The sequence below is a fragment of the Brassica oleracea genome, chromosome C8 (genome assembly GCF_000695525.1).
Source record: "Brassica oleracea var. oleracea cultivar TO1000 chromosome C8, BOL, whole genome shotgun sequence".
Taxonomy (NCBI): Eukaryota; Viridiplantae; Streptophyta; class Magnoliopsida; order Brassicales; family Brassicaceae; genus Brassica; species Brassica oleracea.
In genome coordinates, this window is record NC_027755.1 from 18,721,742 (window position 1) to 18,740,872 (window position 19,131).

The 19,131-nt window shown below is 38.2% G+C and overlaps 7 protein-coding genes across 7 annotated transcripts; 3 read left to right on the plus strand and 4 right to left on the minus strand.

Annotated features, from left to right (window-relative positions):
- The first annotated feature begins 2,805 nt into the window (after nucleotides 1-2,805).
- LOC106311196 (putative glycine-rich cell wall structural protein 1) lies at nucleotides 2,806-3,447 on the plus strand. The gene has a single exon (XM_013748417.1). It carries the CDS (start codon nucleotides 2,866-2,868, stop codon nucleotides 3,337-3,339), a length of 474 nt encoding a protein of 157 aa, XP_013603871.1. The 5' UTR covers nucleotides 2,806-2,865; the 3' UTR covers nucleotides 3,340-3,447.
- Nucleotides 3,448-5,154: 1,707 nt separating this feature from the next.
- LOC106308845 lies at nucleotides 5,155-5,720 on the plus strand. Its single transcript, XM_013745957.1, has one exon. It carries the CDS (start codon nucleotides 5,184-5,186, stop codon nucleotides 5,718-5,720), a length of 537 nt encoding a protein of 178 aa, XP_013601411.1. The 5' UTR covers nucleotides 5,155-5,183.
- Nucleotides 5,721-6,801: 1,081 nt separating this feature from the next.
- On the plus strand, nucleotides 6,802-10,093 carry LOC106312348 (exopolyphosphatase). The gene is made up of 10 exons (XM_013749834.1): nucleotides 6,802-6,918; nucleotides 7,001-7,504; nucleotides 7,672-8,285; nucleotides 8,373-8,525; nucleotides 8,646-8,687; nucleotides 8,769-8,849; nucleotides 8,934-9,053; nucleotides 9,245-9,352; nucleotides 9,583-9,675; nucleotides 9,779-10,093. Exons 1-9 carry the CDS (start codon nucleotides 6,828-6,830, stop codon nucleotides 9,619-9,621), a joined length of 1,752 nt encoding a protein of 583 aa, XP_013605288.1. The 5' UTR covers nucleotides 6,802-6,827; the 3' UTR covers nucleotides 9,622-9,675; nucleotides 9,779-10,093.
- Nucleotides 10,094-10,171: 78 nt separating this feature from the next.
- On the minus strand, nucleotides 10,172-11,555 carry LOC106312349 (GTP-binding protein SAR1B-like). The gene is made up of 3 exons (XM_013749835.1): nucleotides 11,288-11,555; nucleotides 10,946-11,077; nucleotides 10,172-10,707 (listed from the first exon to the last, which is right to left on the minus strand). The coding sequence occupies exons 1-3, from the start codon at nucleotides 11,414-11,416 to the stop codon at nucleotides 10,387-10,389; spliced, it is 582 nt and encodes a 193-aa protein (XP_013605289.1). The 5' UTR covers nucleotides 11,417-11,555; the 3' UTR covers nucleotides 10,172-10,386.
- Nucleotides 11,556-11,927: 372 nt separating this feature from the next.
- LOC106307504 (histone H3.2) lies at nucleotides 11,928-12,544 on the minus strand. Its single transcript, XM_013744484.1, has one exon. The coding sequence runs from the start codon at nucleotides 12,469-12,471 to the stop codon at nucleotides 12,061-12,063; it is 411 nt and encodes a 136-aa protein (XP_013599938.1). The 5' UTR covers nucleotides 12,472-12,544; the 3' UTR covers nucleotides 11,928-12,060.
- A 502-nt stretch (nucleotides 12,545-13,046) lies between these two features.
- LOC106307530 (calreticulin-2) lies at nucleotides 13,047-16,077 on the minus strand. The gene is made up of 12 exons (XM_013744509.1): nucleotides 15,869-16,077; nucleotides 15,246-15,353; nucleotides 14,964-15,156; nucleotides 14,629-14,887; nucleotides 14,445-14,549; nucleotides 14,269-14,355; nucleotides 14,136-14,193; nucleotides 13,878-13,945; nucleotides 13,689-13,784; nucleotides 13,517-13,594; nucleotides 13,309-13,419; nucleotides 13,047-13,236 (listed from the first exon to the last, which is right to left on the minus strand). The coding sequence occupies exons 1-12, from the start codon at nucleotides 15,960-15,962 to the stop codon at nucleotides 13,225-13,227; spliced, it is 1,269 nt and encodes a 422-aa protein (XP_013599963.1). The 5' UTR covers nucleotides 15,963-16,077; the 3' UTR covers nucleotides 13,047-13,224.
- Nucleotides 16,078-16,478: 401 nt separating this feature from the next.
- On the minus strand, nucleotides 16,479-18,486 carry LOC106310084 (pentatricopeptide repeat-containing protein At1g09220, mitochondrial). Its single transcript, XM_013747288.1, has 2 exons — nucleotides 18,366-18,486; nucleotides 16,479-18,269 (listed from the first exon to the last, which is right to left on the minus strand). Exon 2 carries the CDS (start codon nucleotides 18,077-18,079, stop codon nucleotides 16,556-16,558), a length of 1,524 nt encoding a protein of 507 aa, XP_013602742.1. The 5' UTR covers nucleotides 18,080-18,269; nucleotides 18,366-18,486; the 3' UTR covers nucleotides 16,479-16,555.
- Nucleotides 18,487-19,131: the final 645 nt, after the last annotated feature.

The window sequence follows — 19,131 nt, forward strand, 5'->3', positions numbered from 1 at the left end:
CGGTTTGAGGCGGTTTAAAGCGATTTGAGTGATTGTTGCAAACTGCCGACAACCGCTACCAACCGCAAAAGCTGCGTTTGCGGGTGGTAGCGGGAAAACCAGTCGCCCCCTTAATAAACATTTACTAAATTCCCTTAAAAAAATTGGAATGTTTTACCTTGGTGAGAAAGTTTTCCATTTTACTTAGGGACTTGCCGTCATAGATTTTTTTAGAACCCTCTAGCAAGTAAAAATATCTTTTCTAGTAAAAAGCATACCATTATTATTATTATTATTTTTTTTGTAAAAAAGCCATAAAAATCATACCATTATTATTACATATTTAGTTTTCCGTAAGTGCTCCAATCTATATTTAATCAAGCCTTGGGGATTAAGTTTTACCATATTCAATTTATTTTTCCATATCCTTATAATTCAGAAGTGTGCATGCCAAATTTATTCAACTTTCGACGATAAACCATGTCAAAATCCCGGTTTGCGAGAATTCAAATGATACTCATACCGACTGTTTTATTTCACATATGGTTCGGTTCTAATTAAAATTATAAACCGGCCACCAGCTATACCTTGATCAAAACTCTGTTATTTACAAAACACTATTGACATAACTTCTATGGTTTCTTTCCAACTTGTTCATTTGATTGTGTATTTTTAATTAGAACCAGATACATGAGCACTTAATCCCAACGTCTGACTTAGACACGATACATGACGCCATGGCAACCAACTATCGACAGTTCCATGGTCTACGCTAATTATTGTTCATGACGTCTTCTTAGCAAACTATTCTGAGTAATAAAAGCTTCAGAACCATACGGATTACTTTCGATAGACGTGGCCACGAGACAGTATCAACTTTACTGTATGAATTTTTTTTATTAGGGATGAAACGCTTCGTTTATACAGTGTTTGATCGTTTTTAAATTATGTGTTTCTTTCGTTATATTACATGAGCCTTTTTTTTTAAATATCGATGGATATGGTCACATTCTCTAGCATTTAATCATGGACTCACAAATTTCTCAATTGATTATGCAGTTGACACGTCACCTTAATTAACATCCTAATTGATTGACATCTAAGATGGGCTATTTTTTTAATTAATACAAAATTGAGGTTACAATTTTTCAAATGTTCCTCAATTAATATATAAGAGATTTGTGTTTAATCTGAACTTTTATTGTAAAGTAGTGAAGTATATAAACTCTAAATGTGATACAAAAGTTAAAGAAATGCTATCATAACTTTAGACTAGATTTATACAGCCGTCTGCCGATACAGAGCATTTTGAACGATGCTTAATCGTAAACTTGACTTTATCACTAAAGGAGAATTTTTATAGCTATTTTGTATAACTATTTTTTTTTTCTTGTGTATATGTTTTAGGCCAATAAACATGATATCATGATTAGATAATTTTATAATCAGAAACAATTAAAGGCCGGCATGGAAATTTATTTATAATTTATACAAAGAACGAAGACATAATTCGTTCAACCAGAAATTATATATTTAGAAATACAAAAGAAAAAAGTTTTGCTGATGATGATCGTAGCCACATCTTTTGAAAACGACCCTTTTAATTATCCATTAATTCATTTAATTGGAAATTATAAATTTACATTTCTTGTAGACTCTCCTTTTATTTGTCAATACTTTATATTTGTTATATATTTATTGAACATGATACCAACTCATTCAGAAAATGAGTCAATATATTTATTTCTTTTATGTATATATAGACGTAAAATATTGGAAAACATACACGTATTACCACGAAGTTATAGAGGTCGCTACCGTTTAATATTTGGAATCTTAGAGTTTCAGCCTTCAGGATTAGTTTAGCACTAGTTGGCAACTTTATGTAAATAATTGTATGCATGGATGCTGTGGACCGTGAATGCAGTGACAGACGGAGGGATCCAAGTAACTGGACACTGATCTAAAGTATTTTTCACTAGAACCGTATGTTAAAAGAATGAAGTTTGCCATCAAACACATAGGCATTTGATGTAAAGAAACAAAAATTTTCAGCCATAAAAAGAATATATTTTCACTAGAATGAACGTACGGAGATATTGTATTAAATCTTTTTATTTATCTTATTAATATTGATATGTTTTTAAATCTAGTGATTAGTTAAGACATTTTACGATCGTATAACTCACAGATAATGCTTTTGCCTTGCAATTAATATTAAGCTCGGTTAATGAACACCAACACTACTATAGATGGTAAAATTGCGTGAGCTGCTCGAAGTTTCCAAGCCACGGATTGAATAAGTCAAGACACAACACGTTTGCGTCTTACCAAACAAATTAATAGTCCGACAACATTGACGTATTTTATAATAACTGAAAAGAAATGGCAAACCTTTGAAAAAGTAGCAAAAATTGAATATAATTCAAAAAATCAATTGCGTATGAAACTCAACGAGGCCCTTGGTTATCTGAATCAGCAATTGGTTAAGACTTTCAAAATTGGCATCGGTTTTCAAAGACTATGTTCTTTCTTCGCTGTATTTTCCATTTCATTTTACGAATCGATTTGTACGCCCTCGAAAAAAAAAACTCGATTCAACACATATGTATGACACTAGACCACTTGCTACGGAGATTATAACTAGAAAAAGCTAAACTATATTTAATTAAATTTGTAGTAATGGTACTCATTTCTTGTTTCTCAAGGAACTGAGAATGATTCTCAAGATTTATCATTACATATGATGAAATAAATAGAAGATTTGACGTTGACCTGATGAAATACGTATAAATAGAGGTGTATACGGATCATATGAAACACAATTTCATTTTGTTCTCTGAACTGATAATAACATATTAACATACAAGATTACTATTGTGGAAGATGTACAAACTAATACCTCTCGTGTTATTATTGTTACTAGCCATTCATGCGTACACCTATGTCTCAGCTGTCCATCTCCAACCCGATTCTATGACAGTAACTGAGGTAGATTTCCCCGGTTGGCGGCGAGAGCTTCGAGGCGGAGGTGGCGGAGGAAGCAGTGGTGGTGGAAGTGGTGGCGGTGGAGGAGGTCGTGGTGGTGGTGGAGGTGGCAGCAGTGGTCGAGGGGGAGGTAGTGGTGGCGCTGGAAATGGTCGAGGTGGTAGCAGCAGCCGAGGAGGAGGTAGTGGTGGTTCTGGGGATGGAGGATCTTCTGAGAGCGGTGGAAGCGGCAGAGGGGGGAATGGTAATGGCGGTGGTAGCAGCGGTGGCGGCCACATTACAAGAAGCGGCGGTGACTGCCTCAAACACCGTGGCTTGACGAGTACTCTATTATCTATCGTCTTCATAAGCTGTTTGATTCTTATACGTTAAAACAGTAATTACATGTAATTAAAAATAGACTTTCAGAACAATGTCTATGGTGCTAAAGTTTGCTTTATTGTACAATTGTAATGTATTGTGTTTTGACTATATTCTTTTGCATATATATCTTTTAAAAAAGAAAAAAAAATGTATTTTAAAAATGTTCTAATATTATAGCATGTGCATGAACAATTCTCTCCTCTCATAGTACAAAATGTTAGTAGTTGTAAAAATTGAGTCCAGCTACAAGATATAGAAAGGATCATAAGAAAAACATTGATACAAGAATTATTTACTCTTTCTTGTGAATATTATTTTATGAATAAATTAATCTGAACATGCCCTCCGTTGACATGGAATATAAACTCTTTCAAGTTTTGCTAAAAAAAAAACTCTTTCAAGCTTCTTATAGTCCAGGGCCTCCAGGCAGATCCTTCTGTGCTAGATCTTTCGTTTCCGTCGAGACTCAAAGAACAATTAGTGTTGTCAGGCGAATCTCCAACCTCATTTTAATCTCAATCACAGGCTCGCGCTCCCCAGTCTCTACAGAATTGAGATTATAATAATCGAAAAAAAAATGGTAAACGTTTGAAAACGACGCAAGAATTGAACATAATTTTAAAAATCAATTTCGTATGAAATTCAATGAGGTACTTGGTCTTTAGCTGCTATAATACGACACTTTCAAACTCGACCACTTATACGAGTTCTAAATTCGGAATACTAGATTCACCACATGTTTGGTAATAATAAAACTAAATATATTTATATAAAGTTGAGCAGTTCTTCTTCTTAGGGAGAGTGGTCATCGTACAGAGAGTCTCGATGACGGTGGTAAAAGCCGGTGAAATAGTAGATCTAACCGAAGGAAAGACTGTAAGAAAGAGGGGTTAACAGCATCACCTGACGAGTCTACAGGAGCATAGAGGTCTTGGACTGAGATTAACAATACAATTTTTATTGGTTTTGGGTTAATTAATTATTATTTTAGAAATGTTTCCGTTAATCATTCTTGGTTTATCGTTGATTTGGATTGTAATTTAAATATTTATAAATAATATTATTATGTGTGTTTTGCGCAGTGCTATTGACATCGACTACCATTACTTGCCTTTGACCTTTTTGGAAGGGATGCTTCGTTTTTTTTTTATAGATCTATTGGTTTAAATGGTTTTATGAAGGGTAAAATTAATTAAGATGTTAAGTTCAATAATTGGATAAGTTCAATAATTGGATGAGAACTTGTTAATGTTAATCCATGGAACGTAGTGTCTATCGCTAGTGTTAATCCATGGAATTGTTTTTTTGTACGTGATGATTTGTTTCCATTTTAGTGAATCGTAAAATGAAAATTTGTGTGTTTAATTTTACAAAATAAAAATTGTGTGTTTAACTTTCTTTGGAGCTCGCGTTTCTGGTTTAGTTTTAAGCTACTTTCTTTATATCCAAGTCTTAGTTTATATAACGATTACATAATATATATAGTCCGGATTACAACATAACTTTTTTACGTAATTTTTTTCTTTTAATTAAACCTACAAAATAAGGATCTAAAATCTTTAGTTTTATTAAAAATTCAAAAGTCTTTAGTCAAGACCAAAACAAATTATTTCTTTCCAAAATTATAAATCATAATATAAAAAACATACTCCGAATTATATTATCTTACCAAAAATAGACAATTCATATTTTAAAAATAAGTAAATGTGTAGCTTCAAAAGAAAACAAAAAAAAATTACATGGACTGAAAACGTACATTCCTTTATATAAATATATTTAGCCACCTTTGCATTTTGGTTAATATCTATAAATAGGGAACCAATATGAACTTGTCTAACAATCCACTACTCCACATGATTTACATAACAATGGCTTTCTCTAATAAGCTTCATTGCATATCGATGTTTATGATCATCTCTTATCTTACTCTTATTCTTTTTGCCTCAGGGTTAGATGTCTCAAACACTATGGCGGAAGCACCAACACCAACACCAGGATCGGGCCACGACGGCGTGTTACCTCTAGCACCTAAGCATGTTGTAATCCACAACACTGTAGAGAACGGGGAAGTTCTGGATGTACATTGCAAATCTGGTGACGATGATTTGGGGTTGATCCATATCCCTTGGGATAAGTACTGGGGTTTCAGATTTCATGTTAACATTTGGAAAACTACGAAGTTTCGTTGCCAGTTTACGTGGTATGGAGGCGGATCTCATTATTTTAATATATTTACAGTAGCAAGAGATGATACTCCATCTGGAGAGACTCCATTATGTAGAGAATGCATTTGGGAGGTGGGAAAAGAGTCCAAAGACGAGAAAACTCCTATGTGTCGTGTAGATGGTGATGGATATACTCGTTACTGTTTCGAATGGGACGATGAATAGTCTTTAAGATAATAAAATAATATATTGTTTTTCTTATACCTCATTTAATAAGTTTATCACAAATGATTGAATAAATTAAATATACCATTTTCATAGTGTTCGAATGTTTTAATTTTTTTCTTAGAATCTTTTATGTTTCCACGTGAACAAACTAAATGTAACATCTCGAATTGTGATATACCATCACTCAACTTAAGCGTCAGGAATAGATTCATGTCAGTTCTTTCGGACTCTTTGTTACTCATCAAGCTATTGAAAAATGGTGGTTCTCAGGATCATATTTAGGGGTGAATACGAGGCAAATACTTGCCGATTCTTGGTTATTTGCTATTTGACTTGTTTTGTCAGAGTAATTTTTTTTACGACTCGATACTTGGAAATAAAATTGATACTTGCAAGTAATTTGCTTTGTCTTGTTACTTGCTAAACTAAGTAATTGTCTCATGATTACATACAAAACGACACATTCTAAATTTTTAACATCCAAAAGTCACATGAATTTTCAAAGAAATAGACAAAAATGAAAATAAGCGTTCAAAATATTGAAAGACCATATAAAACTCAATGTTCCTCCATTTTGTTCCTCCATTTTATTTCGATGATCCAAAAATTTTTTCGCAAGTAATAAGTATTATTTAGAAAGTAAATATTTTATAGAACGATTAACAAATAACAAGTAACGAGGCAAGTACCAAAAAATACTCCCTCCGTTTTTTAATATAAGTTGTTTTAGAGAAATTTTCATGTTCCAAATTATATGACGTTTTCGGTTTTGTATGTAAAATTTATTAACAGTTAATGTTATATGACCAATGATAATATATCTTTTATTTTATTATATTGGTTGATTTGTGGTTAGGTAAATAATTAATGATTTTTTTGTTTAGAAAATGTAAGAAATTAATGATTTTTTTAATTTGTGTGCACAATTTTAAAATAATTTATATTAAAAAACGGAGGGAGTAAAACTTGAGTACTGGGCTTTTCAAGGGGGATATCGGTCAAGTCACGAGTATAAGGCTAGTATGGAGATGCCCAGCCCTATATTTATCATTACTAGTCTTACTTTGATGTTATCTCTTTTACTTTCATCTCTCGAAAACTTTAATGGAGAAGCTGATGCACTGGCAAAATCATCCCTCTCCTTGCTTCCGTGTAAAAATGTCGAAGCCCATATTTCTTAATCACACAATAATAAGTAGGTTCTCTCTCACTAGTCCTTTTTAAAATGTCAGCGAATATATAAACTCAGATAAGTTGACAATCCCAATTGCATTCAGAGCTAAGAAGAAGAAGATCAACGATGAACTCCTCAAATCTACAGTCTCACCCAACCGCATCACCACACCTCTTCACCTCCATCGACATGGGAACGAACTCCTTCAAACTCCTCATAGTCCACGCCGACCCTTCCACCAGATCCTTCGTCCCCGTCGAGCGTCTCAAGGAGCCAGTCGTACTCTCCCGCGAATCACCAACCTCAATCTCCCCTCAATCTCAATCCCGCGCCATCCAATCCCTCCGAAATTTCAAATCCCTCATCCTCTCCCACAACGTCCCACTCAACCAGATCCGCTGCGTCGCGACGGAGGCCCTCCGCCGAGCGGAGAATCAGAAACACTTCGTTGAGACGGCGCTCGAAGACGTCGGGATACAGATCGATGTCCTCTCCGGAGAAGAGGAGGCCAGGCTGGTTTACCTAGGCGTGCTTCAGTTTTTGCCTGTGTTCGAGAGGTCTGTGCTGTGTATCGATATAGGAGGTGGATCTACTGAGTTTGTTGTAGGTAAGAAGCTGTGGTGAGGTTATTTATTTATTTATTTGTATTCATAACCACTCTGCTAACTAAACTGGTAACTCACCCTGTATCCATAGGTAAGCTGTGGTGAGGGTTTTGGTTTTTTTTTTTGTACGATGACTCTGCTAACTAAACTGTTAACTCTGTATCCATAGGTAAGCGTGGCGAGGTTAAGCTGGCTGTTTCTTTGAAGCTAGGTCATGTGAATTTGACTCAGATGTTTGGTGTTGGATTGGTGGAGATGAGAGAGTATATACGCTGTGTGATTGATGAGTCTAGGTTAGGGGATAGATTGAGAGAGTGTGAGAGGTTTGAGGTTGTTGTGGGGTCTTCGGGGACGATTCGAGCTATTGAGAACGCTGTTTTTAGTGGATATGGGAGTGATCTGTGTTGGTTTGATCTCGAGGAGGGGTATAAGAGGGATTGGAGATTTGGGAGGAGAGAGCTGAGCGGCGTTGTGGAGAGGTTATGTAGTGAAGGGGATGAGGGATTGATTAGGAGAGAAGGATTTTTCGGTAGGAGAGCAGAGTTTATTGTTGCTGGGGCTGTGTTGTTGGAGGAGATATTTGAGGCTTTGGGGATTGAGGAGATGGAGGTGTCCGAGTACGCGTTGGCAGAAGGTGTGATTGCTGATTCTTTGGGTAAAGCTTTTGGTGGATTGTATGATTTGAATGCTAATGCGAGGTGGAGATCGGTCATGAGGCTTGCCACGCGGCTCAATGGGAAGAAGCGGATGAATCATGCTGTACACTGTGCTAACATCGCCAAGGTATATTTGTTAGATATTGATTTGACATGGGTTTTCATAAAGAGTGTTGCTTTTTTTATCATATTTGATAGGACAATGATTTTTCAGGAGGTCTTTGTAGGTTTGAGGAAGTGCAATGACTTTAACGTCGTGTTAGATGATAAGGATCTTGAGTATCTTGAAGCTGCTTGTTTCTTGCACAATATTGGAATCATCACTGGGAAAAAAGGGTATCATAAGCAGTCTTATCATATCATCAAGGTTAGTTCATCTATCTCTGTTAAGAAAAAAACACTGAACATAGCAATTTATGAACCTTTTTGTGGGGTTTTCAGTGTCTACTTTAAACCTCTTTGTTATTAATAGTTTCTTCTTTCGTAGAATGGAGATCATCTCTACAGCTACACTGCTGAGGAAGTCGAGGTATGGTACCTAATCCTCTAGGAAGAGGAACTTGTCTTGATTTTTACTGTTTCTCTGATTTCGGTCACATGATTTGCACAGTTTATAGCATTGCTTACGAGATACCAAAGAAAGAAGTTTCCCAAGCTTGATCGTGCACCTTTTAAGAACTTTGCTGAGAAGGTAATGTGTCTTATATTTCAGTTTTTTCAAACTACGCTCAACCTTTTTATGTTGTTTTTCTGATCCTTACACTGTCTGTTTTAGGCAAAGCGAAAGTTCATTATCATGTGCGTGATTATACGATTATCTGTTCTACTTCAACGGAGTGAGAGTATGGATCTCCAAGAAGTTGAATTTCTTGAATCTGCTAATAGCTTCAAACTTGTAAGTAATTTTTGTTTGTATCACTCTATATCCTACCACTACATTGCCTTAATGACATGGAATTTCTGATCATTACTTACCTTTGAAATGCGCCAAGCTGTCATATATTTTCAGTTTCTGCTGTATTCAATACGTTGTTACAAGATCCTTAGCGATTCATTACTCATTAGCGATTCATTTTCTCTCTTCAGGTGCTTAAACAACAAAACCAGGAACCCTTGGTGATTGGCTCTCAAGATCAAGCAGAAGAAAAATCCGATGCATTACAACTGGAGCAAGAAGCTGAGCATTTTAAAAGGGTAAAGTTTCATCATCACATAATTTTTTGCAATGAAATGTCCGGCTATCAGCAGGTCTCTATAATTGATTTAGAAGCAGTAACAGCGACAAAAGAATGTTAACTAAAACAAAAGGAAACCTAAAGAGTGAAAATGACAATAACTTTTCCCTCATGTAAACCGAGGAGACCCTTTAATAGCTAAACTCCATATGTAACTTCCTGGGTTTTTTTTTGCCTTGAACTCAGCAGCTATTCAAGAAGGAAATGGTGGTTGTTTTTCCTTCCTGAAAATCAATCAGACGGGTTTCTTAGCTCGACGGTATTGAACTGAAGCTTTCCCAGGTACAATCATGTCCTCATGACAGATCAAAAAGCAAGTCATATAATTACAATCATATACCATTTCGTCATTGCTCTACTGGAGATTTTTTTGTATCTATTGCAGGTAGTCTTGAAGTGTTAAACTATATACTTTACTTCTCTGGATGTAGAGAAAGAGCGGAAACTCTCTCCAGTGATAGAGAAGTTTACCCTTATAATTGGCCTGAGACGGTGAATCTACTAACCTCCTTCTGGTATCACCGATCTAACCTCTGTAAATTTTGGTCCTAACTCTTGTATAAAACCTATATTGTAACTTCATCTTTAGTGTGTATTTTTCTCTTCATCGTTGGTTGTTTATTTTTCGTTTGGTTTTAACATGTCAACAACAACCAAATTAGACTTAACCGGAATCTATAGGCGAAAGCACCATTTGCGAGATGTATCATTCTGATAAGTAGCTGAGTTTCTTTCTATATCATAATGACATTTCTTTTGCTTACAAAACAGGGTAAAAGGTCATAGTGATGATTACTACTGCTCACAATCAGAATGATTTTCTTGTTCGGTTTGATTCAACAAAAGTACTACTACTAATACACAAGTTGTAAGCCGTCGACTTAATGATATTATATTAAAACTTGGAGGATACTAAAAGAGAGTTTATGTCTTTTTAAAGAGGAAACATTGAGAATGTTTCATTCATAAAACCGTGCTTGTTTGGTTTCCCATTCACTTGATGTAGTAAGATAGCCATTTAAAGCCCTCCCCATATCCCATTTTGCGTACGATGCTGCACATGAAGACCTCAAGGGGACGAACACCAGATTCTTCTAGACTCACATTGCTTTTACCCGTAGTGAAATTGGTGAGACCCAAGTGATACCTCAGCTCATCTTCAGAGGCTGCATACGGAATATCAATCTTATTGCCAAGAATGAGAAAGGGAACACTTGATAAAGCTTCATCAGATAGAAGAGCGTCAAGCTCTCTTTTAGACTCCACAAATCTCTCCTTGTCGTAAGCATCCACTAAGTACACAACAGCATCAACCTTCACACACACAAAGAGAAAAGAGCTTGTTTCAGCAAAGACACATACATAGCCAATTTGTCCAAAACATAACCAAGAGTGTTTCTATCTAATTATACATTTTTCTGAATATATCCAAGACTATCAGCAACGAGATTATCACAATAGTAACTCAATGGGATGTAATAAAACACAAAACGTCTCTCTAGTGTTACTAGGATGATGTTGTGATGGCAAAAGACAGAGAGATGTATAAAACCTTGGCATAGTAGTCTTTCCAGACCCGACGAGCAATCTGGTGGCCACCCAAGTCAAAAGCCTTGAACTTGATTTTGCCAATGCTCAGTTCCTCAGACGTGGGATGCTGTGTTGGCTGGTGCTGTACTAACCTCTGCAATCACACAGCACAACAAATAGATATTAAGCATGTTTGATTCCGACCAGCTTTAACACATGTCCTAACACAAAATCGGCTATTAAAAAAAACTTAAAAATCCCCACTACAACAACTCGTATGCCCAAATTTCTCAGTACTATATGTCCAATTGCCAGATAATCCAAAAAGAGAGTTTAAAATCTACAGGAGCTAAGGAATATTCACCTCGTCTTTGAGCATGTGAAGCAAAGTAGTTTTGCCGGCATTGTCGAGTCCTAGAAACAATATCTTCGCCTCTTTCTGCCACAATCCTAACGTCGCTAGGATTCCATAGAACCAATCGAACAAAAACATCACAAACAAACTCCCCTTCTTCCTCAGATCTGATGGAGAAGAACACAATACGAAACAGCCAGGAGAAACCCAATAAACTTTAACGATCTTTGTATCAACTACAAAAGGTTTTGTTGATCAGACAAGGGTGAAACAAATCATTCATTAATGTCACACATTTATACGAAAACGAATAAAACACGTGGGTGATAGGTAGCTGGTGCATTGACGTGGAGCCTTCTCATTGGTTCAAAAATTCTCGTTGACGTCATTGAACAACTATGAACCGTCCGATTAAATAACCAGCGTTTGGATCTCTTCTAAATTTACACCGGTTTAGATCGAATCAAAATGGTTTATTTCCGACAACTCCAAAGAATGACGTCATCATTGTCACGGTTTAGATGGCTTCTAATTTTACACGGTTTATTTCTAACAATGGTTTAGAACTTTAAATCGGATCAAATGGTTTATCACGACACGGTTTATTTCTGCAACTCAAGAATGACGTCATCATGGTCATCGGGTTAGATCTCTTCTAATTTCACACGGTTTACTTAGACAACATCATTTAAACTGGATCAAATGTTCTTATAATAAACTTGAAGTTATTACAATTCATCACACATTCGTTCAAACAGATGCATCAACCATCGAGGAAGATCCTAAGCCCTTTCACCTCTGATTCTTCTGGCGAGCTGTATGTCCTTAGGCATGATCGTCACCCTCTTGGCGTGGATCGCACACAGATTAGTATCCTCAAACAGTCCGACGAGGTAAGCCTCGGCAGCTTCCTGGAGAGCGGCGACGGCGCTGCTCTGGAAACGGAGATCCGTCTTGAAATCCTGAGCGATCTCTCTCACTAGCCTCTGGAACGGGAGCTTGCGGATCAGGAGCTCGGTGCTCTTCTGGTACTTCCTGATCTCTCTTAGAGCCACTGTTCCTGGCCTGAATCTGTGCGGCTTCTTCACTCCTCCGGTGGCTGGAGCTGATTTCCTCGCTGCTTTTGTTGCTAGCTGCTTCCTTGGGGCCTTGCCTCCGGTTGATTTCCTTGCCGTCTGCTTGGTGCGAGCCATTGCGATTTGATTTATCGAGAAAAGAGGTAGAAGATTGAGATCTGGTTTGTGAGTGAATATTTTTGGTTAGAGGAAGAGAGTATTTATTATCGTCAGGGAATAACAAGAAGCGGGAAAAAAAGATTTCGCTTTCGTTGTTTTAGCGGTATTAAATCTGGATCGTTCATTTGGTTTTAATCGACGGACATAAGGCGATTATAGTTCACGATCCGCGTGAAAGTCATATTAGCCGTAGATTTTGTGAATCCTACGGATAAGTTTACTCTTTACAACTAGCGATCCATGTGAGCATGTATGAACCAATAGAATACGTTTATTGTCAAAGACATTTATACCATCTCTCTTCTAAAGTACACATTAAGGCCCGTTTATGAGATTTGGGCTTATAACGTGATCCTCGTGAAATCATAACAGCCGCAGATTGGTAAAAATCATTTGCGGCTCGCTGTTTTCATAAAATGCACACTAAGGCCCACTATCAAATCTAGAATCTATCAACTTTAGCTCACTACTTCTCCAGTGTAATAATTGATAACAGTTTTGGCGGAGTTTTGGTCAAGGAGAGAAACAAGAAGAGTAGGGAAAGAGATGTTACTGCAAAATGTCATCATATGGTGTTTTCAGTACAAAAAGAGCCTATGATCGTCGTATCATATGCTAAAACTAGACTGCTAAAAATACTTCAAAAGCAAGGATTAAAACATGAAACAGAGACTTGAAAACTTTGGTCTTGAATCTTCAACCTCCTTACCATCATAGCTCATCCTGCAAAACCATATAACCATCAACAACAACAATATGGAACGACACTGTGACGAGTATTTTTTCTTAACATACATGAGCAGTGGCGTCTTTCTCCGAGGTCTCCTCGCTAACTTCTGATTTGGCTTCGGTCTTAGCTTCAGTATCAGATTCATCTCCCTCATCTTCCTCTGCTTCATCTTCAGCCTGGAAACAACTCATACACAATGATATTAGTTCAGAACATTGGCAGAAGAAACAAAGAAAGACTCTGAAAACTTGAAAACAAACACAACTAACTTACATCAGTTTCCGCAGGAGCGTCCTTGGATTCCTCTTCCTCTTTCTTCTTCTCAATCTCATCGAAAGCTGCTTTCTCCGCCTGCATTTAGTTACGAGATTAGATTGGCTATTCTTATCAGTAACCAGAAACAAACACTTGTGTTCATGCAGATGGGTATTTTTAAAACACGTACATCCTTGAGCTTGCCCCATGTTTCATCTGCCAACTTCTTGGCATAGTCTGGGTCATCGCAGATCAAAACATTGTCGAATAATGATCCTGATTTCACCTGAAAATAGAGTAAAATGTATTTTTAGATGGGATTCATGTGCGCAAAACAGAGCTCGGAAGACAAGATGTCACAGTGACAAGATCTTATTACCTGCCACAATTCGATTCCAACATACTTCAGCTTGGGGAAGACATAGAGCTCTGAGTCATCCTTAAAGTCTGCGAGAAAACCAGTTAAATTAGGCACAGAAATTGTTGGATATTATGTCTCGGAGAGCTATAGTCTCATGTGAGTTTATACAACAACATAAAAACATGATATAAAACTGTGATATAAACTGAAAAAGATATGGATTACTAATAGCATCAAACTGGTAACAGGGCCACAGTATAGAGAGTAGAAACTTACCAGGGTTGTCAATCTTTGGAGCCTCCCACTTGCCCTTGTAGTTGGGGTTCTTGATTTGCTACAGAAAAAAATATGACAACCTTGAGAGGAAGAAAAAAGTTATATGTACTTGTTGACAGCGAGATTGACAAACCTTGGGCTTCCATTCACCCATGTACTCAGGGTTGGGAACGGTTGGGGCAGTCCACTCACCATCTTCTTCTTCATCCCAGTCCTCAGGCTAACAGAAAGGACACAAGGACAAATAAGCAAATACAGAACACAGAAAGATACTTTAGATATTGAATCAACTATAGAGAAGTTAGAAACCTTCTTTGCATCGGTATCTGGGATCTCCTTTGGGATATCATCGTATCCGTCAGGTTTCTTGTCTTCAGGGTCTGGAATGTACTCTTGCTCGTCCCAGTCCTCAGGCTGTAAGAAAAAAAAAGAGATCAGATTGCATGAGCTTTGGTCTGGTTTGTTCTTCTTCTGTCCATAAGTCATCACATACCTTCTTGGCACTGGGGTCCTTGATCTTCTTGGGTGGAAGAAGATCCCAGTCAGAGTACAAGCTACCGGTTTGCTTCTCAACATTGTCAATGAGAATGCTGTAAGTAGCATCTGGGCGGAGGATGAATGTGTAGACATGGGTGAGCTGGTCAGTTTCACAGGGAACATCCTTCTTGATCAGGTGGTTGGCGTCATTGTAGGTAAGGATAGCATGCACTTTCTTCGTGCTGTAGCCACAGATATCGGGACCAAACATGATACTGCACGTAAAAAGAAAAATGGTTTGTTGGTCAATTGATGATGTTGACAGATAACGAGACGAGATAGGTAATGTACCTGTATGGAGTGTCGCCCCCAAATTTCTTCTGGTCAACATCCCCACTGAGAAGCTTCATGTAGCCACCACCACAGTCAAGCTTTTGCTCGTGCTTGACTGAGAACTGGAAGACTAAGGTTTTGTCCTTGTTACTGAACTCAGGGAACTCAGCTGAAATGGCGTAGAATCTGTAGTCCTCGCTGGTCTGGATACCTGCAACACAATGATAGTTGCAACAAAACATTAACAAAAAAAAATGAATCATGAGTCTGTAACAAGCTCTGAAGACTGAAGAATCAAACCTTTATCGTTAGCATCACCAGACCAATTTCCAGAAGTGTGGTTCCACTCCCCAGCAGACTGGTCATCTTTCTTCCACTCAGATTTAACCCACCTGCTCTCCCATCCATCTTTAGAAAACAGAGAAAAAAAGAGAGGTTAACTAATCAAGAAGAATCGCAATATTATACATTAAGCTCAGATCAGAACATCAAGACGAAACAAACACAAGATATGAATGCTTCATTGAAAAGGATAATATATTACTGCCAGGTCTAAGCTGAAAACTAACAAATACTGCACTCAATGCTTAGCTAGTTTCAGAGTTCATCAATCGTTAAAACCTTCCTCCCGTGATCTCCACGAAGAGTACTTACTAATCAACCAAAAGCCATTTCATGAAACCTCCGATTAGAATATCGAATCACTGAACCTCAGAAAAATCAGAATCGACAAATTGAATTGATCCGTAATACTCCCGATCAAACATTTATAAATTGATCTTATCCGATGAATATCGTTGCATGATTCGAAAACGAATAATTAATTCGCAGCATTATCAGGATGAATACGTATACGAACAAACACATCAATGAATCCTAAAAGTCTGGAAAATACAGGGGAGAGAGAATGAAAAGTAGGTTACCATCAAAGCGCTCCTCGAATATAACTGCGGCGGAGGCGATCGCGACGAGTCCGATAAGAATCAACGATACGAGGCCAAGGATTGATTTCGCCATTGATAAAACTCAGATCGGAGCTTATTCACTGAGATCCGAAGATGATGGAGAATATATACCGCGAGGAGAGCAAGCTGCTAGTGAAGTGAAGTTGCTCTCATGGATATTCGCATCTTGCCACGTAATCCAATAAGTAACCGACACGTCAGACACATTCGTCAATAGAATGACATGGCGCTATGATATTGGATGAAACGCCCAAGCAAAGGTGACACGTGGGTGAATATTAGCGGTCGGTGGTTTTAACTAAAAGAAGTGTGCTTTTCACGTGGGGGGACTAAACAAAAGAAAAAGAAGAGGCAGATCTCTCGGGCATTTTCGTAAAAACACCGCTCGGTTAGTTGGATTAAAACGTGATCACCACCGTTGGATTGAAACGTTATCACCACCGTTGAATTTTTCATCTCAGAACAAGCATGGGCCTACGAACTTTGGGCCGATAACTTTTAGCTTATATCTTTGCGTTGGTGGTTCGGTTCTTCTTTGTGTGAAGATTATTAGCTTAAAAGCTACTCATAGTTTTAACTTCAAAATTTCAAATGACAAACACAATGAAGGTAGGAGTCTTAATTACAAGACTCTTATAAGTTCTGCTATGTCAACTGTGAATGTCCTGGAAGTTTAGCTACACCTCTAACATCCATTAGCTTCCGAAACCTCTCACCATCTGAGAATCTTCCAGTACCACAAAAGATGTTAGACATAAGCACATAGTCACCTCCATGGCTTCTCTCTAACTCCATCAGCTTCTTAGTAATCCTCTCAGCCATTTCAGGATCATCATAAACGCTACAAGCTCCAAGCAGCATTCTCCAAACCACAGCCTTTTGGTCAGACGGAATCTCCAAAGCTATCCTTTCCGCTTCCTCTAATCTTCCTTTTCTTCTCAGCATATCTACTAGACATCCATAGTGCTTCACATCCGGCGTGATCTTGTACTTGCTTACCATCTTGTTGAAAAACTCTAGAAACTCTTCTTCTGCTAAGCCTCCGTGGCTACAAGCGTTCAAAACACTGATCATGGTCACTCTGTTCGGTCTCAATCCGAGTCTTTCCATGTCTTTGAACATACTGGCAGCTTCTTTGCCCATCCCGTGCATTGCAAATGCGGAGATCATCGTTGTCCACGAGACAAGATTCTTTCTTTCGTTTGGAACGTCCATGAAAAACTTCAGCGAGCTTTGTATACACCCACACTTGGCATAAGCGTCGATGAGAGAGTTTGTCACACGGATGTCACATGGAACAAACGCTCTTTTCACAACGTAACCATGGACCGAACCGCACATTCTTAGATCTCCAAAGCTCCAAACAGCTGGAAGAATTACGAGGATGGTGATCTCGTTCGGCTTGATTGCGTCGCAAGCCATTCTCCAGAACAAGAGTATAGCTTCCTTGGGCTTATTCACTCGTGCATAGCCATCGATGAGAGTGGTCCACGACACTACATTCCGATTAGGCATCTTCTCCAACAAGCAAAGAGCTTTCTCGAACTCTCCCGAATTAGTCAGGCCAGTGATCATTACATTCCAAGTTACAGGGCTTCTTTCAGGCATTTCGTCGAACACTTTGTAAGCACTGACTCTATTTCCAGCAGCAAAATACATACCGACCAAAGCTGTCTGAACATAGACATGAAACTCAAAACCCAGTTTTAGCGTCAACCCATGTAGTCCAATCCCAACTAGTGGATTCGAAGTCGCTTTGATGAGAAAGAGGTAAGTGTAACTATCGAAAGGCGGCAGTCTCTTGTCGTGATCAGACAGGAAGTGAAGCTGTTGGAGCTGGTCGTAGAGGAAGTAAGCACGAAGAGGAGTTTCGCCAAGAGAATAGCATCGAAGCAGAGGATTGAATAGGATAAGTTTCTCGGAGTCTTGTTTCTGATGAAGGAGAAGAAGCCCAGCAGTGGTGAAGTGAGAGTGGAGCTGGTGGATGATTCTAGGATTTGATTCATTTTTGTCCAGAAGAGAGCTAAGGTGTTGAACCGAGAGGTTGGTGTAAGAACGTTTGATGATGGTGTGAGAGCGACGAGCGATGGTTCTACTTGAAGTGAACAAGAACATAACTGTCCAGAGATTCTGTTTCTTTTTGCTACGAATTTGCATCTTATTTCTCATTAATTACATGATGTCCCCGCAGAAGAAATAATTTGCAGCTAAAGCCTCTAAGTTTACCAAATGAAGAAAATAACCCTGTTAGTGTTTGTATATCATCACATCATCATTCGTTTGGCTTTGGCTGCTCCAGGATTCCTACCAAACTGGATTATCATTGGTTTTCCTTTGAACACAAAACCATTTACAAGATCTGCAAAATCACAAAGAGAACACATCAATCACTTTGTGTGTACAGCATATATATAGTATTCAGGCTGACATAGACATTGGTGTTAAGGATTATAACCAGAGGACGATGTGCGACTTCAACAGATGGAAATGTCAAAAAAGCTTGCCCTCTCATTCTTCCTTCCTGTAATTTCTCACAAAAAATCATAGTCATAAACAAGGAGACTGATGATACATAAACTCAGAAAAATTCACTGTTTCTTCTCCAAGATTCATGAATTTTGTGTTTTGATTTTGGTACAGAGTTACTTTGATTTGTGACTAAACCGGACTACATTCTGGAGTCAAATGATCGTACCAGTCAGACCGAGATCTGTATTTAAGATGAAACGACGACGCTTCGCAGGAGGTATTATTGAGTTAAAACCCACTTACTGTTGGGGTCGAAAACGGTTGCGACGAATTTAACGTCCAAATCTCCGAAAAAGAAAACGCAGAAACCTTCTTCGACAAATACTTTTTCGAAATAGATTATTCTTTACGAAAAGCTTTGCGGAGGAAACGCGAGTCATCGGACAAAAGCTCGAAAAGGGGTCGCTACGCAGCAACCGAACGTGTGTTCCGCTCGTTCGCTACGTAGCGACCGAGCGTCCATTCCGCTCGGTCGCTACGTAGCGACCGAGCGCTCTTCCGAAACGTCGATACGACACTAGTCCATGCATTCTCGTCTACCCTTCGATGCTATCTCCCGAAGACCGTAGCGAACCCAATTCAAGTTCTCTGCCATTCTAAGTTATCGATCAAACTTTACCGTAAAAACCGCGGAAAGTTCGTTCTTTATCGAAAGAAGCCGTAATAAACGCTTCGAGTCAGAAGACGGCCCA